Source organism: Camelus ferus, chromosome 34, assembly GCF_009834535.1.
Source record: "Camelus ferus isolate YT-003-E chromosome 34, BCGSAC_Cfer_1.0, whole genome shotgun sequence".
In the NCBI taxonomy this organism is placed as follows: Eukaryota; Metazoa; Chordata; class Mammalia; order Artiodactyla; family Camelidae; genus Camelus; species Camelus ferus.
The window spans coordinates 16295393-16323287 of NC_045729.1; the positions used below are offsets into that span (position 1 = coordinate 16295393).

The 27895-nt window shown below is 55.4% G+C and overlaps 1 protein-coding gene across 1 annotated transcript; it reads right to left on the bottom strand.

Annotated features, from left to right (window-relative positions):
* Window positions 1–757: 757 nt before the first annotated feature.
* On the bottom strand, window positions 758–27843 carry CLSTN3 (calsyntenin 3). The gene is given in 20 exon segments (XM_032472859.1): window positions 758–1665; window positions 1769–1971; window positions 7932–8067; window positions 8321–8466; window positions 9290–9460; window positions 9734–9960; window positions 14442–14590; window positions 14745–14902; window positions 15617–15673; window positions 16415–16577; window positions 18859–18971; window positions 19742–20023; window positions 20471–20656; window positions 20913–21062; window positions 21326–21534; window positions 22723–22886; window positions 22888–22919; window positions 23398–23520; window positions 25836–26263; window positions 27719–27843. Coding segments are annotated over 19 exon segments (2874 nt in total). The 5' UTR covers window positions 25900–26263; window positions 27719–27843; the 3' UTR covers window positions 758–1524.
* Between the last annotated feature and the right edge of the window lie 52 nt (window positions 27844–27895).

The window sequence follows — 27895 nt, forward strand, 5'->3', positions numbered from 1 at the left end:
GTGACAAAGTGGAGCAGAATTCGGGCAAAGGTTGCATCTGAGGCATGGGATGCCCAAGGCAAGCTACTGACAGCGATCCTAAGCACAGGACAGGAAAGAGGTCTAGGTGGGAGACAGAAGTACCGACGTCAACACACCACGGGTAGCTGAAGCCAAGGGTTAGGACAGCGCCGGCAGAAGAAAGGGCAGACACGGGGCGGCGCCGGCGGTGGGCCAGGGACCTCCACCCCCAACCCGGCTGTGTCCCTGGGAACCACATTACTGAAACTCAGACCCCTCTGTCCCACAGAAAGGAGTTAAGACCTAGAGCCCTGGTCTTTCCTGGGGCCAGAACCACCTTGCTCTCCACACCTTGCTCTTCTGAAACAACCCTGTGTGGTCACTACCCCTGACACCCTGGGGGACACATCTCAAAGCTCCTTCTCTCTTATTACAAAGAGCATGGTTGCCTGCCGTCTCCCCCTGGACCCCAGGGCTGGCCGCCCAAGTGCTGTGGGCAAAATGTTCCAAGACATTGGGAGAGGCTGACCATGTACCCCCTCTTCCAAGAAGCACCGGCATGGGCAGCACTCCCCAGATTCTCTGTACTTTCCCAGCAGGTGCTAAGGAAAGAAGGCAGTGGGAGCTGACTGCCCCCCGGTGACACCCAGCCCAGCCCCTCATGTCAGCTCAGAGACCAGGGGGCCCGAGATCCCAGAGCTGCCCCGCACACAGCATCAGGCAGGCAGGAGGCAGCTCACTGAGCCTTTTTCTGGTTGTTTTATTTGAAAACCCTAGGGTGTGTCCCCTCCCTCACCACACCCAACCCCCTACCCCCACCCCAGGATGGGATGATGCCACACGCACACACGAGGCTGTGAGCTGCACACAGAACACAGGGGCTGCGCTCACGACGACATGAAAAAATATACATTATATATAATACACCCGGGGCCTCCCCCCAACTCCCATCCCCACAACCTAGCCACAGGCAGGTCCTGTAGGGAGGCCAGGGCTGTGGGAGCTCAGGCCAGGAGAAGAGGGGGAAGGGGACAAGAGAGGAGGGAAGGTGGGCCAGAAGAAGGAGGGATCCCCAGAGTGAAATCAAAAGGTTAGGAGTGGGGGTCGTAAGGGAAACAGGGAAGGCCCAGCTGGGTGGGGAGAGGGCCCCATGGACAGAGATGGGGGTGCAGATACAGGGTTTCCCTCAGCCCGGCCCCAGCCCCTCCCTCTGCTACTGACACCCCCCCACCCCAATTACAAGGCCAGTGGGGGAGAGACAGACATGGGTAAACGGAGGGGGTGGCTGCCTGGGAACAGAAAAGGCAGCCAAAGTGTCCCACACCAGGGGAGTGAGAGCCCAGAGGCACGGGGTGGGCTGCGGGCGGGGGCGGGGATGGACGCACTGGGGTCCCCACAGGTTCCGAGCTTAAGGGATGAGCTCTCTCCCTCTGGGTCTCTCTCGTCTCAGAAGGGCCTTCTGTCTCCTGGGGGTGTCTGTCTCAACAGGGCAGACCTCTCCCTGGCTGGGGGGACACGGAGGCCTTAGTAGCGGTGAGGGGGCGTCTCGATGATGCGTCTCTCGTCGCTGCTGGGCGAGTCGGCCGCCTCCGAGTCGCTGCTGTCCTCGTCCTCCTGCTGGCCACCCGCAGCACCCGCCACACAGGCCTGCCGGTTCTGGTAGGACTGGGGAGGCAGGCGGGGAGAGGAGGGGGCTCAGCGGGAGTCCTCGCTGCTGGGGGCACGCTCCAGCTGAGCCCTGACGGCCGCCCCTGCCCCTCAAACTCACCTCCATGGGGTTGACGATAATGGTGAGAGCTGAGTCATCCCAGAAGAGGTCGGGTTCCTTGGGGTCACTGGAGGCCCCTGGGGTCCCACCGGCCCCTGAGACGCGGCGGTGCAGGGAATGGATGCGCACGAGGCCCAGGATGACCATGAGCACCAGGAAGCCCACGCACACCACGATGATGAGAGTTGCGGCGCTCGGGACCACTGCGGGGAGAGCCGGGGGTGCCTGAGGGGACTGGCTGGGGAGGACTGGGAGGGCCTGGGCAGAGGGACCCCAGGAAGAAGAAGGATCCAGGATGGCTCATAAGGGCGGCCGCCCTGTAGAAGCTGGAGGGAAAGCAGAGCCCCACCCGGGGAAGGGCAGAGACAGGGAGGGAACCCCGTGGCAGGGCAGCTGCTGTTAGGGTGGAAGGGACAGAGAGACCGAGGAAGGGAGGTTTGCAAGGAGGCAGGGGCCGGCGGAGGAGAAGAGCTCCCAGCCATGTGCAGCCCTGTCCTCGGTGGACAGAGGGCAAAGACTGGACGCTGCCGGGGTCCTGTCTGTGACTTTCCCAGTGACCACTCAGCCGAGGAGGGAGATGCCCAGAGCCCGGTGGGGAATGAGAGAGGCAGCTACACAGGCTTGACGGTGCCGGAGGAGAGAATGTTCTCCCGCAACACCAGAGGAGAAGTGGGCTCTAAGCGTGGCCTGGTGGCCAGGAGGAGGTGCTGGCACCCAAGGCTGGAGACAGGTCCAAGGGGCAGAGAGCAGCCCCCTTCCTTACCCACCTGGACGGAGCTCACTCCTTGTCAGTGACACCGCCCTTCTCCTTGTGGGCTCGAGCCTCCTGGACATCTGGGGCCTCTGCTCCACCTGGGGTGTACCCTGCTCCCCCTCGGCCCTGTCATGCCTCTGAGCCTGCAACCCCACTCTGAAGCCTAGGCTCAGGGGGGTGTGGACTCTGAAGGGCAGTGAGATACTGAAGGGCGCATGCACCCTCACTCGGACCTTTGAGCTGATGGCGGCAAAGCAGACGTGCATGCACAGGTGCACCCCCAGGAAGAGCGTGTGGGCACACAGCTGGACCAAGGTCGCCATGCCCCACACCCGCGCCAGGCCTCGGCCAGCCCACACACCTGCCCGCACACCTGCCCGCACCAGCCACCTGGAAGCCTGCTCACATGGCAGGACCAAAAGGATGTGCCTGAGGGTCTCTAGCAAGGCACAGCAGAGCCACACATGCAGCGCCACCCAGCTCCCCACCAGCTGGGCAGTCCAGGCCACCCCTTGCAGGAGGACATGAATGCCACAGACACGGGCCGCAAGGGCCACAGAGCCAACAGCTGTGAACATGGCCTTGCCTGCCTCTTGCACACACACGTACAGCGCTCGAAGAAGCAGGAGGAGGCAGAGCAGGAGAGCCCGGAGCCCCAGGGAGAGCAGGTGGAGGTAAAAACCCCACACCCGCGCCCCCAGGCCCAGGGCCCTCCCAGGCAACTGGGTCACTGCACCCCACATGGGTGCACACCCAGGCCCGCCGTGTGGGCACAGCAGCTCACCTGACCACAGAGGCTCCGTGAGGCCTAGACCCCAGCCTAGACCCCAGCTGAGGGACAATGAGTGTATGCGTCACACGCGAGAGCACACACACACACACACACACACACACACAAAGTTACCCACAACCTCTAAGACTCACATGTCAAGAGAGAGCAGAGCACAGAGAAGCACACAGCACAGGAGGTCCCCATACCCTCCTCCCCCACAGCCAGCACACGCCCCACTGCCACTCGCTCCAGGGCCAACCAGGTGTGGGAGAAGGCCCTGCTGAGCAGGCACGCTAGCCTCACACCTCCCTGAGGCCACCCTGACGGCTGCCTGCCAAGTCGGTCCCTATCCTGACCTGACCCATAGCCTACTTGGGGCCACGGGCCAACGAGAGCTGACTCTGCTGAGCAGGGCAGGTGGGCTCCGTGAGCCCCCACTAAGGAGAGAAATGGGCCTGACTGGATCAGCACTTCTCAGTTCGCTGGGGACAGGGGACAAGGAAAGAGGGAGGCAGAGCTGCCCTTTCTGCTCATCTGTAGGAAGTAGACCCTCCCGGGGCTCCAAGTCAGTGGGTGAGATCCTGGGGCGTGACCCCACCAGCAGAATGCCCCCGAAGCCAAGCCCAGGCTCTAGGAAAAGTAGAGGCCCGCACCCCCAGTGGAGGCCGCAGCAGGTGACCTTGTTCTAGGGGCACCATGACAACAAGCCAGAACTTCTGCTTTGTGCCTTAATCAGATGCCTTTGTCCCTCTGAGCCCCTGGCCTGGTGAAGCAAATGACAAGTTGATGGCCAGGAATAAGAAGTGACCACAAGAAAGACAAAATGCAGACCCTCTATCTGCAGGCAAACCAAATATGGCTCATCAATTTAAAATGAGCAGGAGATCAGGGAAATGGAAGGACTTAATTAGCTACAGACAAAAATCAAGAGTTTAGTGCACCAGAAATTGACACAATGTAATTGACTGTACTTCAATCAATCAATTAATCAATAAAAAATTTTTTAAATAAAAAAGAGTTTAGGAAGTACAATCAACCCTTCTTACTGCATTAGATCCAAGCAGTTGATTCTGGCTTTGAATGACCTCCAAGGCCAACACGAAGGGGTGTTTTCATTTTAGCCAATGGCAGGTGTGAAACTCCTGCTTTCGTGTGGTTGTGCAACACTGCTGAAGCCTTGTCCACAGCCCCACGTGGTGTCCCCTTTCTGAAGAGCCTTGGGAGAAGCCTCTTTCTGCTCTGGGTCCCAGGGCTTCCCTTGAAGCAGTGGTTGGTCCCATCAAACGACCTTCCTAACGTCTCAGGTTTCCTTCTGCTTCAGCTACAAGGAAGCTCAGAGACCAAATTCTGGCCACTCTAACAACACACAGTATCTCAGCACCTATGTTATCAACTGACTTGTTGCCACGCTTTGTCTTCCTCTTACATCATCATCCTTTCCTCCCTGCTTCCTAATTCACTTTCTGTTTTTACCTTATTGCACTGTAGGTCTTACCACAAACTCTCAGATGCTTGTAGGTGACAAAGTAGGGAAATGATTTCAAACTTTGTTACACATTGACATCACCGGAGGACTTTTAAAAACCACTGATGCCTGGCTCCCTACCCCGAGACGTTCTGATTTAACTGGTGTACGGTGTAGCCTAGGCACCAAGCGTTTTTACTTCTCCCCAGGCAATTCGGATGTGCATCCGAGTTTGGGATGACTGGACAAATATTGTCTGCATCATCTCACCCTTCTCAGACAGCCTCATTCTCCCTAAACAGAAACCGCAGCCCCCGACCCCGCCAACCAGCCACCTCCAACTCTCAAACTGTCATTGTCTCGCAAGTCCATCCAAACTCCCTTCGACCCCTCAAGGTCCAAGCTTCACTCTGAATGCACTGCGAGACTGTCAAGCCCTGGCTGGCTGTCCCAGCTCACACTGATCTCCTTTATCTGGTGCACTTAGGGGCTTCGGAGAAACAAACCCCTTCTCATCAGAGGGGCTTCCATCTGCTTACTCTTCTGCATGGGCAGAGTGATTTGAAACTGCAAAGCCATAGCCCTGTGACTCCACTCTTGGGTGTTGGGAGGGGTAATGGAGGGAGCGACTTGAAGACTCTGAAAAGGCAGGTGGAAGGGGTTTTATGCGGTGATCTCCTGGTAAGCTCAGGAGATGTCAATCACCAGGGCCCTCAGGGGGAACTATGAACTCTCCTTTACTTGGGCCAAAATCAGGGGAAAAGCAAAAGCAGGCAGCAGCTCTCCATGGGAATCTCAGAGCAAGCTGAGTTGGCCTGGATGGCAGCTCAGAACAGTGGATGGAGAGGCCAGGAGAGCGGTGAAGCCTAGGGCAGGGCTTACAAATCCGGAGCATCCAAGGCAGCTCCAGGAAATGAGGGTGAGACCCTCGGCCGGCCAGGCCAGCCAGCGCAGGGCAGCTGGGAGCTCAGGAGAGGAAGCTCTGGGGCAGTTAGAATGCGGACTCCCTCCTCTGGGCCCTCACACCAGAGAAAATAAGGACTGAGAGTTCCCTCATGCCCTGCGGCAAGGCCAACCTGGACCCACCTTGACCCTACTGAGTGGCAGGACCCAACATCCAACCCAGACAAGGCTGAGTAGGGTGACTCCCAAGGAAGGAACTGGAGAAGGAGCGAGGGAACCACGACGGGGGGAGAAAAGCTGGGCTATTTAACAAAAACGGGTTCCGTTTGCTCACACATCTCTAAAGATGGTGTGAAGCTTCCGTGAACCTTTGCAACTTGGTTAATGCCTTAGGCTCCCTCTTCACCCCTGCTGCCACCTGCTTTGCTGCAGGAATCACAGGAAAACACTTAGAAAGGCCTCTGCAGTTGTTTTCAGAGAGAGCAAGGGAGAGGGGAGCCAGTCCCAGGGAAAAGGAAATACAAAAGACAGGGCAGTGCTGGCCGCAGCCCTTGGAGAGGAACCCAAACTGAATCCTGGGGGCACCAGGGAGCTAGCCTCAGTCAAAGATGTCCTGGGGAGCCCTCAGGAGCTCCCCCAAATTAGGTGCAACTGTAAAATAATGAGCTTTTTCTTTTTAAGCATCAAACACAAACAGAGAGGGCACGGAGAGTGCAGGTCAGCGCGCGGGCTCTGGAAGCCTGTGCCCGGATCTGAATCCTGGCTCCACCACTTTCTAGCTGTGTGATCTTGGATAAGGTCCTTAACCTCTCTGGGCCTCCATGACCTTGCCTTTAGAGGGGGTAATTCTAGTATCTATTTCATTTGTTGTCTGTAATGAGTCACTGGTGAGCTGGCGTGAGGCCCACGCACATGGCTCCTGGCACACCGATGTAATCACTATTCTTATTGTCACGTGGTTGATGTGAGTGCTGTCGTTTCAGGGCAGAGTTCAGTGACTATGAACTTCCAAGAAAACACTTTTAGAACTCCTTAGGGAATTGCCTTCAGAGCCCACAGTACACCTTTAGACCTTTTTTTTGCGACAAATCTGTGCCCTTTGACATTGGGTTTTATGTTTAAAAACAAAATGCTGTCAAGAGCCAACTCTGACAAAACTGGCTGCTGAAGCTGGGTAATCCCGAACTGGGCCCAAAGCAAGGTGTGTCTCGAAGGTCACAAAAATAAATACATCTCATAAATTGACTTCGAAAGCAATTCCAAAAAGAGATTCCAAAAATCCTTTTCAGCAACCTCAGAATCATTTCACCGGTGTTAACAATGTGAGAGAAGACTCATTTCATGATATTTGGTGTAAATACTAGGTGACAAAACAGTTTGATCCCAACTTTGTTAAAAGAAAAAAAAAAAAAAAAAAGACAGGCATAGACAAAACCCAGCACATAATAAACATATCATATGAATGGGGGCCAGTCGTGGTGGAATTATGGCTGACTGTTCTTCCTTATACTGATGGCTTCTAGTCTTTCTATAATTAAGCAGCTCTGAAATTGTGAATTAAAAATTGTATCACCAGTAAACCACCATGGCCAGGGAACGAGACTGCTTTGAAGGGCAGCACTCCATCTGGATGTAGCACTTTGCATCTTTGCATCTTTTGTTTTAGAAATAGTCTTATAGGGGGAGGGTATAGCTCAGTGGTAGAGCACATGCTTAGCACACATGAGGTCCTGGGTTCAGTCCCCAGAACCTCCCTTAGTAAATAAATAACCTAATTACTCCCCCCAAAAAAAAATTTAAAAAAAGAAAGTCTTATGAGTTTATAGATAGCACATAATTACATATATAATAACAACTTCCTCCTTGAGGACAGGCAGTGTCTCTATCCTGCAATTCTTTTGTATTCCTAATAGTACTTTAGGACAGTGCTAGCACACAGTAGGTGCTTAATACATACTTGATAGCTTTACCATCGAGGATCCTAGGTCCTGGGCTAACTTGATATTGTTGGGGGAGGGTGGCTAAACCCACACTGACTATGGTCCACGGCATGAATGCCCCTGTGATCACACAAGGCTCACATTCTCCATCAGGAAAAGTCAATGATTCAGGGGATACAGGGATTGGATCACAGCCCTCAATGGAGTCAGGTTCCACAAAGAACAGAACCCACCGCTCCACCCCCTCCTCCCTCCCAGAGGTGGTGGGGAGGATGCCAGCCCACTTCTTCCACCTGCCCGCCCTGCTGGCCCCTCGCAGCCTTACGTACTGGAGTTTCGGTGGGAGCTGGCCAGGCTATGTCCGGCCATCTCAGGCGGGGGCTGGTGACCACGGTGCAGGAACTGCTGGGAGCTGAGCATGTGGCTGGGGTGGGCGACCCGGTTCATGCTGTGCAGGACGCTGACCTGGGGAGAGGGCAGGCTCAGTGGGCGCCTCTCCCCAGTCCTACTCCACCCTTCCAGGGCCCATCTCTTCACCCCTGCCCCACAGCCTCCCCTCCTTCTCCACCCACCGGCTGGGCCAGGAGCCCCCTCCCCCCCACCTCCCCCCTCCACCTAGGCACTATGACTTCCATCCCCACCCACAGAGGGTTCAGTCCACTTAGCCCTGCTCCTCGCCACAGGGGTAGCTCTGGGAGGAAGGAGACCCTCTGGGTACCTCCACGATGAATTCATTGCTGGAGTAACGCCCATTCATTTCTGAGCAGGAGAGCCGGAATTTCCTGGCATAGAGGGCAGCTCCGTGTCGCAGGCGATAATGAGCCTGCCTTAGGATCTCTTCATACACAGTGATGCTCTCCACCCCTAGGGACCAGGAGGCAGCTCAGAGTAGAAGCCAGCGAAGGGGCCCAGGGCAGGACCCTGTCTCCCAGTCTCCCACCAGCTGACACCACACAACAGGGGTGTGACCTGAGTTCTCAGAAGGAGAGGTGCTTCCCTCTATCGTTCCCCCCACAACCCCACAGCTCTGCCTGACTGAGATAAAGCAACCCAGGCTCTGATTCCAGCTCTGCCCCCACCCCACCTCAGAGCTCTGCCTTCTTGGGAGGGATGGAGAGGAGACAGGGACAACCTGCAGGACAGAGGTGGGGACAGCAGGGCAGAAACAGAGAGGGGAAAACACAGAAGTCCTCGATGAGGGTCTGTCTGGAAGGAAATGGAAACAGGAGGGCACTGGTCATTCCACCTTCTCTTATTCTCCCCAGTGGAGGGTCCTTCGGAGAAGAGCAGGCTTCCTTGAGAAGCTACCAGGTCATTACAACCATTCACTAAGAGATGAGCACTTGACTTAAAGCTAGGCTGTGTCCATGAGATGAGCGAGACAGGAAGACAGAGAAGGTGATGAGTCCCAAATGGCTAGAGGACTGGAAAGCTAGTCAGAGACTGAGCAAAGCAAGAGTGGAGCCTGGAGGGGAGGTGAGCCAGTCTGGAGAGAGAAGCTGGGGAAAGAACCACTGGGAACCTAAACCCTAGCCACCGCCTCTAAGGGCGATCTGGAAGCCAGAGGCTCTTCCAGGCTGGAGGGTGCAAGGTGGCGCTTGCACGCATCCCTTCGGGCTTCCCAGGTACTTGACCACAGGGAGGGGCTCAGACAAGGAAAGAGGACAGGCTCTGGGGGCCCACTGACCGGCAATGGTGAGGTAGGCGGACGTGTTGGTGAGCTCCAGGCCTCGCTGCTGCAAGGACGCCGTGTCCAAGAGCAGGCTCTCCCGCTCGGGGTCCAGGTCATCACCCACCAGAGAAATCTCACAGCCATCCAGGTTGTGCACAATCTCATCCGACATGCGTGTGTCCGTCACTGGGTGGGAGGGAGTTGGGATCTAGGTCAGAGCTCAAGGGCCACTCTCTCCCCTTCCAGGGTCATCCCCTGAGAGCTGTCAGCATCATTTCCAAGAACATCATGAGCCAACCCCTTCCTTCCACCCACGGCCTCCCACTAGCTCTCCTTCCTAGGGCTCAGTGGTTCTAGTCAAGTGAATGCAGGATGACGGCCAGTCTCAGATTTTCTCCATTCTGATTCCAGACGTGGACCTCTCCTCTGAGTGACATCACTCCCTGGGGTCATCCTTACCTGTGCCCTGCCAACTCTCATCCTTTTTGGCCTCCACCTGGTGAGAGATGGAGCAAGTGATTTGAAGATCAGGGAACAAAGGGACGCCTTCAGGTCCCTCAAAGTCCACCGCTGGGCGGGCAAAATGAGCAGTGCCACTCAGCAGGATCTGGGGGGCGTCGGGCTGAAGCACCACCACGTAGCCCTCCACTTCGGGGATGGAGACACAGGATTCTTCACTGAAGCACCTAGGAGAAGCGAGGAGAGAGGCAGCCTGTGACTCCACCACCTTGCCCTTAACCTAGATTCTGTCCATCACTCTGGACTTCCACCTCTACAGAGAGCACCCCACATCAGCGAGAGAAGGGAGGAAAGGGGGATAGTGTCTCTGCAAGACCACACCCCCCCCAGAGCAAAGCTGGAGGGGGAGACACCCTTTCCCGGGAGGATGCTGCTGCAGGGAGGACTCGGGGACAGAAGGTCAGGCAGCCCTGACCCACAGGGGTGATGACATCACCAGTGCCCCACCCTAAGCTTACGGAATGTCCATCAAACTGTTATTTTACAAACTGAACTTACAGAAATGTAGAGACATACACAGTTCTTCACACAAGAGGTTTAAAAAAAAAAAAGCATGTTCAGTACAGCATCTGGTAGATACACGCCAAAAAAGTATTCAACCAGAGTGGGGCTCAGGGAGAGCTTATCAAAGGGTGTCCTCTTCCTTGATGTGTCTTCCACTCGCTCCCTTCAATATCAGGGAAATGCACTTCGGTAGGTGACCTGATCTGACCCCCTTGGACCTACATCCACTGTCCCATGAAGCCTCACTGACCTTGGTGTCAGACACACCCTCCCCAGAGAACGCAGCCAGCCCAGCGTGACCATCAGCACAGCCACTCAGGAACACGCTCCCGGGGTCACCTCCAGCCGAACATTCTCACAGCCCGTGCTGGTTCATGCAGCATTTTGCCCATATTATTTTATTGAACTTTCTTTCACTGCTGTTGGGATACGGATGAGAAACCAAAGCTCTTGGGTCAAGCATCTTGGCCACACGAGAAATGTGCGTCCTGGTCTGGGTTGAAACCCATTCTTCCCATTCCAACCCACGATTTTCCCACTAAAGCACAGCCACCACGTGGGGCCTGGGTTTGCACGAGTCAAATCTGTTTATGAAGAAGTGCCGCCTCGAACAAGCAGTCCTCACAGGGGAGGCGGTGATCCGGGAGCGGGGCCTGTGGTCCACACGTCTGTGTTAACCGAAATGACTGTGCTGAAAGTACTCTTACCCACGTTATCAAGAAGGCCCAGATCCGAAAGGCGAAGGAGTAAACTCAGCAGGTACCATGAGCTCAGAGCCCCTGAGGGTATACCACACCCACGGTCGTTCAGAAAAGCCCAGATCAAAGCCTTTCGGGATGCAACCCTAGCACAGGCTCCAACAGACCTTCCCCCTGTGGCGGGCACTAATGACCTGGTCGAGAGACCAGAGCTGGAACACAAACGTTAAAACAAGGGCCAATATGGTCAGCATCACAGGAGTGGAACAAACAAACCCATGAGAGTCCAGAGAAGGAGAGGTTATTTCCGGCCAGGATGGGAGTGGGGCTTTTGGCAAGGGAGGTTAGGATCGATCAAGAAAAGTAGCAAGTGAGCTGGTGATTGAAGGAGGGTAGAAGGCTGAGCCTAAAGTGGAGGGTGAGGAGTCTGCTAAGGCGAGAGGAGGAAAGGCCAGGCCAGAGGATGGAGGGCTTTGATTGCAACTGCTGTGCGGTCGGCAAGAAGGAACCGCTAATGTCTTTTTCAGCAGGGAAGTGTGAGGATGAAAATTCTGGTTTAGGATCACTAACCTAGCCTCAGGGTGGAGGCCAAGCTGAAGTTAGAACACTAGAGATTGGTGGGCTAGTTAGAAGGCTACTAGCACCAGGCCAGGGGACAGGCAGTAAGGGCCTGCTGGAGTCATAACAGCAGAAATAGCATAAGAGGAGACAGATTCCAGACACGGGCACAGAGCGGGATCTAGGTGACCTGGCCAGTGATGGGGCGTGGAGGGTGAAGACAGGGAGGAATCCGGGGGGAGGGTATAGCCCAGAGGTAGAGCATGAGCTTAGCATGCACGAGGTCCTGGGTTCAATCCCCAGTACCTCCATTTAAAAAATTTTTTTAATATTAAAAAAAAAAAAGACAGGGCAGAATCAAAGATGACTCAGAGGCTGTAAGTCTGGGTGATTGCAAGGACAAAGTCACCATTACAGAAGCAGAGAATTCAGGGAGAGGGCAAGTTTGGGCATCAGCGCTCATTATTTCAGCTTTAGCTTGTTTATTTGAGGTGCTGGCAGAACTCCTAGACAGAGGTTATAGCAGGCAGGTAGAAATTCAGCAGGTAGAGCTGGGGAAGGAGAACAAAGCTAGAGAAAAAGATGCGGCAGCCACCTGTCCAGGGGCCGATGGCATGAGTACGTGGGCTTTCTAAGAACCCAAGAGTTCAAAAAAGAGGTTTAAAAAACAAAACAACACTTAGGGAAAACCTGCATTGACAGAATAATTGTGTAAATCTGGCTTTAAATGGACAGAAGTCCAAAAACTGAACATTGGAACACTGAATGCTAGAAGAACAGTGGAAGCTGGGGGAAGCCACACGGACCAGGGCGAGGAAACGCATCAGAGGCAGGAGGGTCTAGCTCAGCGGTAGAGCGCCTGCTTAGCCTGCATGAGGTCCTGGGTTCGATCCCCAGCACCTCCGTCAGAAAAATAATAAGAAGTAAATAAGCCTAGCTACCTTACCCCTCCCCCACCAAAACAAAAACAAAATGGAAATCCGTCAGAGGAAGGGAGGTGCTGCTGGTATCTGTCTCTCCCTGTTTCTCTCTCTCTCTCTCTCTCTCTCTCACACACACACACACACACACACACACACGTATCCTGCTATATGTTCTCCTGCGACCTCAAAGAAGTGTTAGCGTAACACAAACCACATGGCAGCCCTGAAATGCAGGAAGGAGACCTCTCTCTCTCTCTTAATCTCATAAAAGAAAATGGCCTCTTCCCTCTGCTGAAGGACCCGCATCAGGCTGCTAGCCCTTGGATAAGCCTCCTCCCTGGGCAGGAAAGAGGTAGGAGGACTTCAGATGAGCCAGGCAACAAAGAGGGTGTCACCTCCCCCGTTGTGGGGTGCCGCCTGCAGCGCCCCACTCTAAGCCAGAAGGCAGAGCCCTGCTTCTGAGATGGCTCCTGAGGGCTGAGGCAATTCCTTGGTCCCTGAGCCAGATGAAAGCCCTTTAAAAGCTAGAGTTCTTTTTTTTTAATTCTTTTTTGGGGGGAAGTAATTAGGTTTATTCGTTTTTTTTTTTTTTAATGGAGGTACTGGGGATTGAACCCAGGACCTTGTGCATGCTAAGCATGCGCTACACCCTCCCCCCACCCAAAATAGCTAGAGTTCTGACTAGAACATGGTGGGGCACATCCTCAGCGCTGATCTGCACCCCCATGACCTCATTTGCCCGTGGCCTTCAGCTTCACACTGTGCCCACGCCACGGACCAGCAAGCCCAGTTCCCAAAGGCCCTGCCCCTGCCCTCCTCAGCTCCAATCGCCAGGCCTGATGATCCAGCCCAGTCACTGCCCAGGGCTCAGAGCCCTCTACGCTCCAAACCCACCCCTGCCAGGACAGGGGAAAGTCGGAGAGCCTCTCCTCAGACAGCTTTTGGAGAAACTGAGGCAGGCGAGGGGAGAAGGGAACCTGGACTCAGGAAACCTGACCTCTACACTGTGTCATCCACCTACTAGATGGCAGCGTCTCCTAAAAACTGCCCCATAAACATGATAAGAGGTCAAAAACGCCTTCACATAATAGGAGCCGAAGTTTGCAGAAGGGACACTCCACTGGGCATTTGATCTGGATGACATCATTTATTCTCACAACAATTCCATGAGTTAGATTCTATTGTTATCCCTGCTTTACAGCATTTGCTCAGCGCTAAAAAGCTAGTAACTATGATGCTTTCATTACCTCTCAATCAATTTGTATTTTTAAACACCTAATATACGATTTTTCTTTTAAAGAATTCAAAATTGTTCGCTTAGAATTCAAAGTTAGCATATGTTTTCAATGAATAGCCAGACAGTAAATATTTTTTGATTTGGGGGGCCATACAGCGTCTGTCCCAGCTACTCAGCCCTGCCATCATTGGGCGAAAGCAGCTCATTTCCATAAACAACATGCAAATGAGCAGGCAGGCTGTGTCCTAATAAAACTTTACTTACAAAAACAGGCAGCAGGCCAGATTTGACGCAGAGGGCCTCAGGCTGCCAACCCACAGACTCAGGTCACCCTGTCGGACCTTGCAAGAGCTTGACGACTCAAGCAACTACAGCTCTTTGCCCAAGGTCATCCAGGCAATTAGTACTGAGTCAGAATTAGTGTCAGGTCTCCTGGCTCCCAGTCCAGTCCCCTCTTCGGTCCCACTTTACATGTCAGCATAGAGGCTGGGAGATTAAAACTCCCAAATACTGGACGTGCGCTTTAGCGGAAAGAGCAATGAGTTGGTTGTGGGAAAATCAGGGTGTAGTCCAGGCTCTTCCATCAGTAAGGCTGTGTCAGCTGGGCAGGTCAGTTTTCCACCCTTAAAATGGGGGATGCGTGCCCAGCCGTAGGTGGTACCCAAGGCCAAGGCGTTCTGACACTGTCTGGCTCTGTTCTGTGATTCGCCCGCCCACCCGACACTCACTTGACAGCAGTGGTGAGGCGCAGGGGCCTGACGCCCGGCGTGGCAAAGCGCAGAGTGTTCATGTAAGCCACATGCTGCAGGGCATGGTTGAAAGTCTCCACATCATCCCCCTCCAGGGTGAGCAGGGACTGCGAGGGGTTCACGTGGACCTGGGCCCCAGACACAGACAAGGCTGAGAGCTGGACCGGGAGGCAAGACCGGGAGGGGGAGGGGAAGGGGGCAGAGGTGGGGCTGTGGGGGAGGGGGGAAGGGCTGGGGCTGGGGGCATGCCCGGAGGGAGGGGGCTAGAGGAAGGGGCAATACCTTCATGCCTTTGCCCAGGCTCTCGAAATCCCTATAGTCCAGCCCCTCCCGACATGCATAGAGGCACTCGATGACCTCACGGCTCTCCAGGCGGCCTGAGCGCACGCTGAAACCAGCCAGGTAGCCGTGGAAGTAGTGGTGGATCGGCAAGGGGTCTCCTAGGGCAGGAACACAGGGGCGGACGGGTGGTGAGAGGAGGCGAGAGGGGAGGAGAGACGGCACAAGGAAAGGGGGCTGAGAGAGAGAGAAGGAGAGAGCTGAAGGCCTGAGTAAGGGAGCGGAAAGGTGGAAATGCAAAGAAGGAAAGATGGAGAGGGAAGCGAAGCGAATGGGAGAGGGAGCAAGCAGAGCGAGAGAACAGAAGGCAGAATAAAACCGGCCGAGGGGAGGGGAGGTGAAAAACAGAAACAACGGAACGATAAGGCTTCGGCAGAGGGAAAAGGGAAGAAGGACAGCAGGACCAAAGGAGGTAGAGGTGACCCAAGGTGGGAAAGGAGGAGACCGGGGAGGGGTCTACACGGTGCATGCAGGGAGCCCTGGGAAGAATGCGTGTGAGCTTCACGGATGCCCAGATCTCCCTGCCGCGGGCCTGCCGCCCGCCTCCTGCGCTCTGCTACCCGGAAAGCCGGCCCGACAGCCCCTTTACTTCACTCTTAGGCGGGAAAGGACCCCGGGCGCCCCGCCAGCTCCATCCGGCCGCGCGTTTCCCGGGGAGAGCCTGCCTGGCGGTGCTTCTGGGAGGCTCTGCCCCCTGGTGGGCGGGCCAGGCGCTAACAGCCAGGCCCGACCCGACGGCGCGGCCCGGGAGCGGGAGCGAGGAGCAGAAGGCTGAGACGTGACCTCTCCCGCCTCCACGTCTGACACTCGGGTACCTGGTGTGGCGTCCGTACTGTTGTCTCCTCCCTTTTCCTTCTCTTTGTTCTTCTCCTCTGGGGGAGAAAAAGTGCCAGTGAGCTCAGGCATGTGGGGACAGACGGACAGAGAGGAAGGGGAGGTCTCCCCCGCCATGCCCCTGCCCCTGCCCACGTAGGACTTGGATCTCTTCGCTGAGTTGTCAGGTCTCAGCCTCTCTGGCGTCTGTTACAGGCAAACCCTGGATAGGTTTCTGACAAAATACAAGGGCTCTGGTAAGACCCCCCCCACACACACACACACACCAGACACACTACATGTACACATACACCACAAACATACACACCGCACCCCACACACACACCATATACATACACACACTACATACACATACACATCACATACACACATACACCACATACATACACACCCCCCTACACACACACACTACATATACATACACGCAAGTTCCCAGAGGGGAAAAAAATGAAAAAAATTGCTTAAAAGTGAAGAATGAGGACTCTCATAGGGTTGTTGTCCTCCGGTAGGGGAATGGGCTGTGGAAGTCACCACTGAGAAGCAACAAAGAGGGAAGTGGCAGAAGTTACAGAAAGAGAGATTCTGGTGATGGTTGAGCAGGAAATTCCTCCACGTCAGAGGCGATGAGCAGTCCAATAGGTGGGAGACACAAGGGGCTGGGGTCTCCCTGCCCAGCTGCAGGGAGCTGCACACAGGAGGTCGAGCTGCCCTTGCTCCTCCACCAACCACTGGAGGTGCCAACCATCAGTGTCCCCACGGAGAAGCTGGAGGGCACTTACCAGTCCAGCAGGCCCCAATCATGAGCGCGGGCTCCCTTCGGGGCGGGTGGATAAGACCATTGTCGTGGATGAGGGCAGGGTCAAAGGAGATGCCATCAGCATAGAGTGTGACCGTGGGGAACTCGAGGTTCAAGGCATAGTGATGCCATTCATCGTCACAGACCTGGGGGTGGGGAAGGGCAGGAACCCCTCAGTCACTCCATCCCCAAGGAACTAACCCAAGGCTCTACTGCACTTCCTGGGAGGCTGGGAGTCCCTCGTGCGTCCATCTTCAGGTAAGTCTTTAAAACTATAAACATCCCTAAGGAGAGTGTCACACTGTCCATCAACAGGTGCTATCCAGCCTGGGTGCAAACAGAACTAAAAGCTGTGGGTTTCTGCGAGGTTCTCTCCATCTCCGTTGCCACGCATCATTCAAGTCCTCCATCTTTCCTGCATGTACATGTTGCAACAGTCTGGTCCAAGCACTTCCACTCTGAGGTCTCGCCTCTTCCCATGTTTGCCAAAGGGATCTTCTTAAAATGTAAATCTGATCAGGTCATGTCCCTTCTGAAAGCACTTCAAAGGGCTTCCCATCTCTCAGAGTACAAAATTCAAACAATCCCCGACTGACAAAGTCCATCGTACACCTGATCACTGCCCATCTCTCCAACCTCAAATCCGGTCTTCACCCTTGTTCACTGTGCCCGAACTCCCTGGCCCTCTTTCCAGGCCTGGAACATGCTAAGCCCTTTCCTGCCTCAGGGCCTCTGCACCTGCTCTTCCCTCTGCCTGGAACTCTCTCTCCTCACGGCTGTTTCTCATCCTTTAGGATAAGCTCATGTTTTACAGCCATCACGCCCTCCCCAAACATCCAGTCTAAGGCGAGTTCCCCTCTCCCTGCCTCCTCTAGTCTGCCCCTTAGTCTTTTACTTGTTCTTTCAAAGAATTTATCACAATTTATCATTTTTTAATGGAGGTACCGCAGACTGAAGGCAGGACCTCGTGCCTGCTAAGCACGCGCTCTACTGCTGAGCTATACCCTCCCCCAATTTACCATTTTTATATGTCTACTTACTTTTTAAAAATCTATCTCCCCAACTATAATGTAAGCTCAATGGAGGTAGAGATTTTGTTCCATCTCAGACACCACTGTATCCCCAGAACCTAGCAGAATAGCAGGGCATTGGTACTGAACAAATATTGGTTGAATAAGTAAGGGTAAATGAAAGAAAAATCAAAATAGTAATGTCACCAATGTTAGCAACGTGGGGGAAAGATCAAGAAGAAGCAGATGGCAGAATATCTCTTTAAAAGAGGACCACAAGGTCAGGGAGGGGGACAAATTAGGTGTTTGAGGTTAACAAATACACACTACCGTACATACAGTAGATCAACAACAAGGAACCACTGTAGAGCACAGGGAACTATATTCAATTTCTTGTAACAAGCTATAATGGAAAAGAACCTGAAGATACATGTGTATGTATATATGTATATATCTATAACTGAATTGCTTTGCTGTACACCTGAAACTAACATTGCACATCAACTACACTTCAATCAAAAAAATTAAATTAAAAATCAGAGGGCCACAGAAAGCAGAAGCTTCTGCAGACAGCCCTCAGTTATCCAGTTTGCGGATTTTCATTTCTCTCTCTTCCACTTCCTGCCCCTTGTCAACCATCGGCTTACTCAGCCACTCCACCGGGGCTGGGGGCGGGGGCGGGGGGTGCAAGCAAAACAGAAGGAGATGGAAACTCAAACTAGTCCCCAAGGTCCTTGTGGTCAGCTTGGAGAATGAATAAAGAAGAGGCTGCAGCTGTTGGCTCAAGAGATTTTTCTTTTTTCTCTTTCTCTCTTTCTTGCCTGTTTTTATTTAGCCCTCATAATCATGGCTACTAGTAAGAACTCACATACATAGACTGCTTTTCAGTCTATAAAGGTCTATTACATCATTTAATCCTACAACCACCCTGGGACATAGAATTCTTATTATCCACATTTCACAGGTTAGAAAAAAAAAAACACCACATTAACTGAGATTTCCCTGCTAGTAAGTTCCCCTGGCAGGACTCAAACCCGATCTATGAACCTCAGACTACTTATTTCCTCGATTTCAACGTGCTGACTTCTTGAGAGTGAGGGATATGCACTGTTAAGTTTCTAGATAAGAAAGAGATGAAATAAAACAAAGGGCAGGGAGATGGTTGGTTGGGTTTGGTGTTAGTAGTAATTTGTTCCCTACTTCCTTTTAATCCAGGAGCGCTTTCTGTAGGAGACAAGCCTTGGAGAAAAACAGAACAAGAGGGCCAGGCAGTAGAATGGCCAGGAACTGAAAGCAGAGATTGAAAGAGGGGACACAGGGCAACCCAGAAAATGCCCACCTTGGCCCTAGGACCTGCTCCCCCGAAGGTAAGTTACATCCATCCGCCCCGCTTCCCAGGAGCCTGGCCCCACCTCACCTGTTCCAGCTTCCAGAGAAACTTGACCGGGCGGGCGCTCTCGAGCAGGGGCCAGTAGAGGAAGGCAATTCTGCAGCCGTGGACAGTCAGTGAGTAGTGAGAGAAGCCGTCCTCTGAGGGAAGAGGGTGGGGACGGGGGTCAAACACAGGGCCTGAGGCAAGAGCAGGTTCAAAGCACCATGAGGGAGGGGATGCTGGCTTCTCATATCCTCTCAGGTGCTACCTCTCCCTCGTTCTCTAGCATCACTCTCGCTCCCTCCCAGTGCCCCCCACCTCTCACACACACACACAGTCCAGTCTAGGGCTTCTCGGCCTCTCTAATTGGCTGAGGGGGGACACTGGCCAGCCTGCTGCCACCCGGATCTTCACTGGTCCTTTGCTTAATACAAACAATACAAACTTGGCTAACAATCCTTTTCAGGTCAAGGGAAATGGGCCCCGAGAGGTGACAGAAACGAAAGAGCAGGTCAGGGCTGAGCCCGCCAGACAGGGACGCGCCACTGCAGTAGAGGGAGGAGGGGCCTTACAGGAGGGGGGGTGGAAGAGTAAGGAGGGGGCACACTGTTACTCAGGCTCTTCCACTGCGATGGGAGGGTCATGATGGGAGCAGATTTGGGGGGCAGCCTTACTACATGGTGGGATGCAGGGCAATCGGGCAGCTGCAAAGAAGGACAGGAGTGAGCAGTCCCAGGGCCCTCTGAGAGCACTGGGAATGCAACTTGCTGTATTGGAGTAAATCGCGGGAATCTGAAACCTGGCACCGCTACCTTACAGATGAACAGAGAGGAGGTGGCCCATCCTCGGTCACAGACCAGACAGGGACTGAGGCAGGACGAGAAGCTGGTCTCCCCACTCTCAGACCGGTGCCCTGAGGAAGGCTCACCATTCTGGACGGTGTTACACATGATGGTTTCCTCTTCCTTCTTGCCCTTGTTGGGAGTTACGCCATGCTTCATCCAGAAGGACAGGGTAAAATGGTCACTGAGGCTGTCCTGGGGCCCAGAGCCCAGCCCAGCTGTGCCACCCAGTGGCACCTGCACAGCCTGGGTGCCGTTGAACCAGTAGATGAGGCTGCTGTCCTGGCTGTAGTGCACTGACAGCCCCGCCGTCCAGTTGGCATTGGGGCCAGGCATGGGCAGCAGATCCACCTCCCCAGGGGCAGCACCTGCAGGAGCCCCAGGAGGCACAGGGGTCAGAGCCGAGACACAGACGACGGGGAACAGGATGCAGGCAGGGAAAGGGTGACTGATGGGGAAAGATTTCCCCCAGCTCGTTTCACCACCTCTTCTGGCCTTTCAGCGACAGCAAAGGAGTGAGCCTCTCCTCTAGGAGTAGCTCCCTTTTAACCTCACCTCCTCCAGCTCCTCATCTCTCCTGCCACTGCTCCACAATGTATCTGGCGACCTTCCTGTGCCACCATCTTACATCTCTGCCAGCCACACATTTACATGCTCTTTGGACCGCAAGACATAACCACGCGCCACGCCCCTGTGGGTGTGTACACGCATCTACAGACGGGCAAAGGAAGACGTAAGACAGATCCTCAAGAAAGAGGCAGAGGAGGGTCAGGCAGAGGCTGAATGGGAAGGGACAGCCCGGGAGGCACACCCACCGCAGAGTTTCCGCAGTGCCCGCTCTGAGTAGTTGTCACGGTCACAGCCCTTGGCCACATGGCTGGTCTGCAGCTCTATGGCGGCCTGAATGTTCCAGAGAGGTTCATCACAGGTCTCCAGGCGGATTCCAGGGAACAAAGCCAAGCTTCCGGCGCCTGGTGCATATTCAATCCTTTTGTTCCAGCCTGCAGGGGTGTGAGGAAGAGGGTGGTGGAGAAGCAGATGGGTGAGGCAGCCCCTCCTATCCCTTCTGCTCTGGCCACGCCCACTGACAGTCTCTGGCTCCTCCGAAAATGGCCAGCCACGGTGGACAGCTTGTGGCCTGCCCAAATATCCCTCCCTCGACTCCTAGCCTGGCCCCCGTGATTGTCAGAAGGGACGAAAAGGGAGACCAGGGTGAATGGTGGGTCATGAGACGGGTCCCAGAGCCGAGCTGCTCACCTTGCCAGCTGGGTTTACAGGTGGGCTTCACCTGGATCTCCACCTCGGCATCATCTGCCGCCCGCTTCTTCCCACAGTCATAAGCCGTCACCGTGAACTTGTAGAGCCTCTCGCCGCTGTACTGCAGCTTCTCCGTGTTCTCAATGTTCCCTGGGGTGGGGGACAGAGAGGGTCAGGAGCGCTAGAGGCAGTTCAGGGAGGCCAGGGAAGGACTCGTGAGCTAGCTGGGCAGCAGGTGAATTAGGCAGTGAGAAGCTAGAAAGAAGGAAACTGGGGGATAGGCTCTGTATCTGGGAAGAAGGGAGAAGGAGGGAGTGGAAGCGGGATGTGAGGGCAGGAGAAGTGGAGAGCGCAGACCTGAGGTGTCCTGAGGGATGGTGGTGCATGGGGCTGAGCAGCTGGGGTGGGCTCACCGTCGTTGTCGATGAGGAAAGGGGTGTTGGGCGTGAGGATTTCATAGTAGCAAATCTGGCTGTACTGAGGGGAGCAGTCGCCGTCGATGGCCTCCACCCGTAGGATGCGGTCGTAGAGTTTCCCCTCGGTCACGGCCGCGCGGTACAGTCGCTCCACAAACACTGGGGCAAACTCGTTCACATCGTTGACCCGCACATGCACGGTGGCCCTGCAGGCACCAGAGCAGAAGTAGGACAAGGAGGGTCAGCGACAAGTAGGAATCCAGACAGGGAGACAGAGAAGGCGGGAGCCAGTGGGTCCTGAGCCTGGGGCCGTGAGAACACTCATCTAACCGCCCCCTGCACCCCAGGGCACCAGGCACCACCAGGGAGAGGTAAGGAACGACCCCAGGGGACACTGATCTGGATGAATTCTGTACAGAATGCTGTAGGTTGGGATGGCAAGACAGGGGCAAGACGGTGGAGTGTGTGTCCAGCAGGTTGTTCCTTCACAATGATCAGATCCAATGGGATAATCAAGGAAGTGCAGAGTAAAAGCCAAATTAAAACCAACTACATTAAGGGAAGAAGCATTTGTATAAGACACAAATCGTCTTGACGTGTGCTGATGAACAAGACAGCTGTGGCCCCTCCTCGCTCAGGGCCCCACAGGGGCAGCAGAGCTGGAGCTAAGCCCTTCGTGCTGAGCCCCGTCCCCAGCCCAGATCCGGGTGCCCAGGGCCCAGAGGGAAGGGTCCTAGCTCCCAATGGGAAACTGAGTCACAAGGAGCAATTTATCTCTAGCATCTCTAGTGGCCAGGGATCCTGACCGCAGATCTTTCCCCCATTCTGAAATGACAAGCTAGCTGGGAACAGATGTAGGGGTCCCAGGCCCAGCCCACCCTCCCCTAGAGCAGTGCGTGTGCATGTGTGTGTGCTGTGTGTGAGTGAGGTGCACAGTGCCAGCAGATGACCGGGCAGTTGAAAGGAATGTGGGTGTGTACTGATGAGCTCAGCCTCTCCCTCATTCTCCTCAGCATCCTAACCCCCGGGTATAGAGCCCCTTCCCGTGTGGCAGGCACTGCAGTGCCTGCTTTTTACATAAACTGTCTCCTTTCATCTTCACAGCAACCTACAGAATTCTTTATTATCCCCATTTTACAGACAAGGAAAAGCAGACCCAGAAAGGCTGAGAAGTAGCCCAAAGTCATAGGCAGCAAAGCCAACGTTAGATCCAACTGAGTTCTACCATATGCTTCTGTCACTCTGGCTGAAGGCTCCTGGGGGACAAGGCTGTGTCTCCAAACCCCATGGGCAGAGGGGGGCGGGGCAGACAGTCAATGACTGCGCACAGAGGATGGGGAGGGCCTGCGCGAGAGCAGGCCTGCAGTGGAGGGCGGGGACCATGGCTTCCTCACTTGTGGGACTTCTTGGTGTTGGCCCCATCGGGACCCTCGCCACAGTCGTAGGCCTGGATGGTGAATGTGTGCTCCTTCTGGGCCTCGCAGTCCACTGGCTCCTTGGCCCGGATCAGCCCTTCTCCTGTCGCCTTGTCCAGGATCACGGCCTCAAAGGGCACCCCCTGACCCATGGAGCCGGAAGCCACAGATCTCACCTGGCCGGGCGGGAGGGAAGGCTGAGGTCCCTGCATCACCTCCAGAATCTCCTTCCCAGCCTCGACCCCTGCCCCTGACCACCACCACCACCGGACCGTCTGGGACTCCCACTTCACCTCTCCTCCCAAACCCCTGGCCCTTCTCTCACACACGGAAAGCATTCATTTTCAAACATACAGCTCAGACCCCAGTTTCCCTGAGGTGCCACCTCTCAGAGCCACCAGGTCTGAGATCTGGCAAAATTTTGATGCGTTAACCCCTGCCTGCCCACATCCTTCTCTCTGGCTCCCTTTCCTTAACTACCATTCTTCACCGTTGCCCATTCCCTCACGGAGCCCACTTCTTCCACTTTCCCAAAGCCTCCTCCCCACGTCCTCATGGCTCTCCTTCCCAGGACCTCCCCTCTCCTCGCTTGCCCCGGCCCCCAACCCACTTCTCTCCATCCCACCCGCCTTGCCCTGCCCCCACCCCAGTTACCTGCATAGCGCAGTGGGGCATCCTTGTCCAAGGCAAAGAGGGGTGGGTTCAGCAGGACCGTGTTGTCGTTCTCCATGACGATGCCCTGGTATTCTGCCTCGATCCATGGCTTGTGCTTGTTGGCTGACCCCCCAGGGAGAAGAGGGAGCACCTGTGAGCTGGCCCTCCACCGCCACACAACCCTTGTAGACCCAGACAACCACACTCCAGTGTCACCACCCTTCCCATCCCCTGCAGAAGCATCTGCAGGAGGATGGGCTGAGGACAAGAAATCAGCTCTGAAAGGAGTCAGAAGGTCTGTGGGAGGTCACAGCCTTCTCCTAGGGCAGGATAGAGTTTCCATGGCAACAGCCTGCCCTGGGGGTGGGTGGAGGGAGACTGCCATCTCCCCTGGGAAATATGATCAGAAGAGACTTTTCTTTAGGGACTTCAAGTGGACACTGGGCATTTAAGGAGCAGTGGTGGGCCACCAGAAAGCCCTGGGAAAAGGAAAGGATAGATAAAGGGCGGAGTTGAGATTAGGAAAAGAAGAAGCCTAGAAGTTTCTTTAGACTCTCCTGAGTGTTCATCCTCTCCACCATCACCACCTCACTTCAGTCCTGATCCTGTCCTCTCCCAGCCAAGCCCCATCCTAAGGCCATTCTCCCGGAGTAGAGGGAAGAAGAGAAAAGAGAGACAGGGAAATATATAGGACAGAGGGAGGGGGACAGAGATGGGCAGGGCTGGAACAGAGGAATCAACGCCAAATGACTGGACCCAGCACAGCTGACATCCTCAGGGATTATCGAACTGGCCTAGAAACACGACAGATCCCCTCCCTGCTTCTCACCCTCACACCCAAGGGAACACACTTGTAACCAGCACGTTTCTATGTCCCCCACAGGGCCATCGAACCTCATGCTCCCTGAACCCCACTTTTTATACAGACTGATGGCTGAGTCCTCATTCTTGCCTCCCCTCTTCCCTTCAGCCACCCGCCAATCCAGGAGAGATGTGGGACTCAGCCTCCGGATCTCTCGTCTCCTACCAGACTCAACTCAATCATGTCTCCTCCCGAGGACCAATCTCTCACTAGCTTGATGAGGGGCTACAGGGAAGGTGCAGAGGCCTCCCGCCCCTTCTACATCATCCCAGCCCCAACCTCCTCTACATCATCCCAGCCCCAACCTCCTCTGCCTGCTCCATCGAATCAGGCCAACCCCCAAGTTCCCAAAGTACATTCATGACGGCCCATTAGGGAGACATGGGTGGAGGAAGACATACCATCAGAGGGAAACTGAGTCACCCAAAGGAACTAACCCTCAGACGTCATGATGAGCAAGAAACCCTGGTTTCCAGTCTTTCTTCCAACTACCCCTCCAAAAGCCTTCTGGTACCTGAATGCCTGCCCCTTCCTTGCTGAGGACCCCCGTAACTCCCTTCTCTAGCGGCAAAGGAGAGAGCCACAAGATGGTGCTCAGAAGGCAGCACAGGAAGGCTGAGAGTGGCTGAGGTCAGAGAGGATGGGGGGCTGTGCACAGCTCACCCCCCACCCTGCCCCCTCCCTGTCTCCCTGCCCCCCTCCTCTCGGCCACCGACTCTTCCCTAGTGTCCATCTCCTTTCACTCACTCATGGGCTCCTTGGACTTCCCCTCCCTACCTGTTCTTCCTGACTTCCCCTTCATTCCCCTCTCCTTTTTTGCCTCCACCTTGATCTGCATCCATCCCCTCTTACCCCCTCCCACACCTCAACTCCCTTCTCCTTCTTGCCTTTCCTCTCACCCCTCATTTAGCACCTCCACACACCCATTTCTGCCCTCTGCTGCCCCTCTCCACCTATCTGAGCACTCTTCCCCGCCCTGCTCTGGGTCCTGCTGATGGCCTCACCCAGCTGAATTTATCCGCTGTCTGCCAGAGAGGGCAGCTCTGGTAACCCACAGCCCAGCTGCGTGCAGGCATCAGGGTAGAAATGCAGAGGAACACGCCAAAACATACGTGCTCCGAATTGCTGAGCTGCAGGGAACAGTTTCTCCCCAGGATGGGACGGAGATGGACCAGATGGCTCTGCCACACACCCTCAGGGCCGGCATGGCCCAGTGAAAACGGAGAGCCCCCCAGAGATGCGTCTCGCCCCTCAGAGGCAAGTCCCTCTGACACCTGAGGTATCTCCAGCAGGGAGAAATTGGAGGAGGAGGGGAGAGAGACCCCAGGATGAGATTGGGGACCAAACCGGAGCAAGAGAAGCACATGGGTAGAGATGGACCGGAGAGGAGGATGTGGCAAAGGGGATGCGAGGGAGAAGAGAAGGCGGCAGGTCTGAGAAAACGATGGGAAGGCGGATGGTCTGAAAAACCACCTGTCATGTGCCAGAGAGCCTCAGCGGCTCCTGCCCACCCTGACCCCCACATCACCCTGCCAGATACCTTGCTTTCAGCGCCCCCAACCCCCACCTCACTCACCTTTGTTACAGGAGCTCGAGGGGAGCAGGAAAGCCAGCAAGAGGGGCAACAGCAGGCGGGTCATGGTCCGGCGGGGCGGGGCAGGGCCCGATCGCTCTCCCCCGGGAGCCTCGAGCCGGCTTCGTCCACCTTGGGGGGGTGATGCAGGGGCGCTCCGCGGAGGGGAGGGGAGAGCGCGGGCGCAGGGCGGAGACCGCAAGGAGTCTGCCGCCCACGCTAGTCCATAGAGCAGACCCGGGCAGACCCCAGCCTGGGTGGCCGAGGTGGGGGCCTTGCAGTGGCTTCTTCTCCTTCGCCCGGGAGCCCGGCGTCCTCTCTCCCTCTCTCATTCCCACCCCATCCCCGCTGCTGCAGGATGACGTCAGCACAGCCAGGCGAGGATTGATGGGGCCGCTGGCCAATCGGGTGACGGGGGGGGGGGCCAGGTGCTGCAGGGGGGGAGGGAACCAATGGGACTGGGCAGCAGGGGCGGGAGGATGTGTTAGGGCTTTTCCCCCCCGACCGCAGTTTGGGGGAGCAAGGGAACTGCGGGGGTTGGGGAGGAAGCTGGAAAGCCGTAGAGGGGGCGGGAAATCAGAGGGAAACGGGGAGACTCGAGAAGCTAGAACCCCGGGGGTGGGGAGAGGAGACGTCAGTGGAGACCTGAGAGAGGCGAGGAGGGACAGTATCCACGTCACCCCACCATCACCACCCCCGCCACCAACTCTGCATTAACCTTTTTTCACAGCCCATCCCATCAGCAAGTCCCTGCTGTGTGCCTCCAGGGAAGCTAGAAGTAAAACCCGCAGCCCGACCCCCGGAGAGATGCTGCATTTCAGCTCCCAGACCCAGGTCTCTGAGGAAGCCATGGGGTGGTCAGCAAGGCCGCAGGAAGGGGACTGGAGAGGGAGGGAGATATTTGTGTTCACCCCATACACACAAACACCTGTCGGGACAGTTCACCACCAGGGGGGGATTTTTTCCACTGCCTACCCTCCCTGCCTCCCTCTCCCCAAATTTCCCACCTTAAACTATGGTGGGAGGAAGGGTGTAGCTCAGTGGTAGAGTGCTTGCTTAGCATGCACCAGGTCCTGGGTTCAATCCCCAGTGCCTCCAATTTAAAAAAATTAAAAATAAATAAACCTAACCCCCCCCCCAAAAAAAGGAAAAAAATCATGGTGAACCAACCGGGTTGATTCTGAAGCCGGGAAGTTGGTAGGTTTGAGAGACGGAGAAGAATGTGTGGGGGCAGAGATGGGGGAGCACAAGGATTTAGGCTCACACCCCCTCCATGGGGAAACATCTGGGCACACCTGCCATCCAAGGGCTGGGGTTGGGGGGTGAGGGATGGTGTCATCAGCGACTCCAGAGGGAGGGGGAAGCCCCTGGGTCCAGAGCCAGAGAGTGTAAAATTCTCCAGAAGAGCCAACCAAACTCCTCCCTCGCCTTCTGCTCCAGACCTTGAACTCAGCACCTCATCAGGCTGCTGACAGTCCCCTTTGTAGTTTCCCTGCTTCCTTCCTAACCGCTCTGTAGGACAAAGAGTCTGGAGCGCCGGCCATTGTTGGGCCCCAGCTCAGAGGAGCTGTCTCAGGGAGCTGTGGGGGCCAGCGCCATGGAATTTCCCTCACTGGGACTCCGGGCCAGCTGGCTGTCCCCTTCTTTCCCCACCTCTTCCACCTCGTACCTTTTAGGATCCCTGACTTAGCCCCAGGAGCTTGGGATACTGTTAGAACTCACCCCTGGGCGAGCCTGGGAGAGCCCCACCACCACCCTGAGCCTCGAGCCTCGCGGCAAGACCCGCTCTCCTGCTGTGCCTGCCCCTCGGGCTCTGGGACGGTTCCCAAGTCTGCCAGAAATGGGCTAGAAGCCAAAACTGCCCTCCAGAGAGGCTCAAGTCTTACCTGACTGACAGCCCCAGATCCTGCTCCAGGTTCCTTCCTCAGGAAAAGCCAAGGTCAGGCACAAACTTGCCAAGTCCCTGCCCCTCTCTCGGGCTCCAGACACCAGCCTCACACTCATCGTGGAGGGAGGGAGGGAGTCTGGTGGGAGCTCTTACTGCAACAGGGCCCCAGTCTATA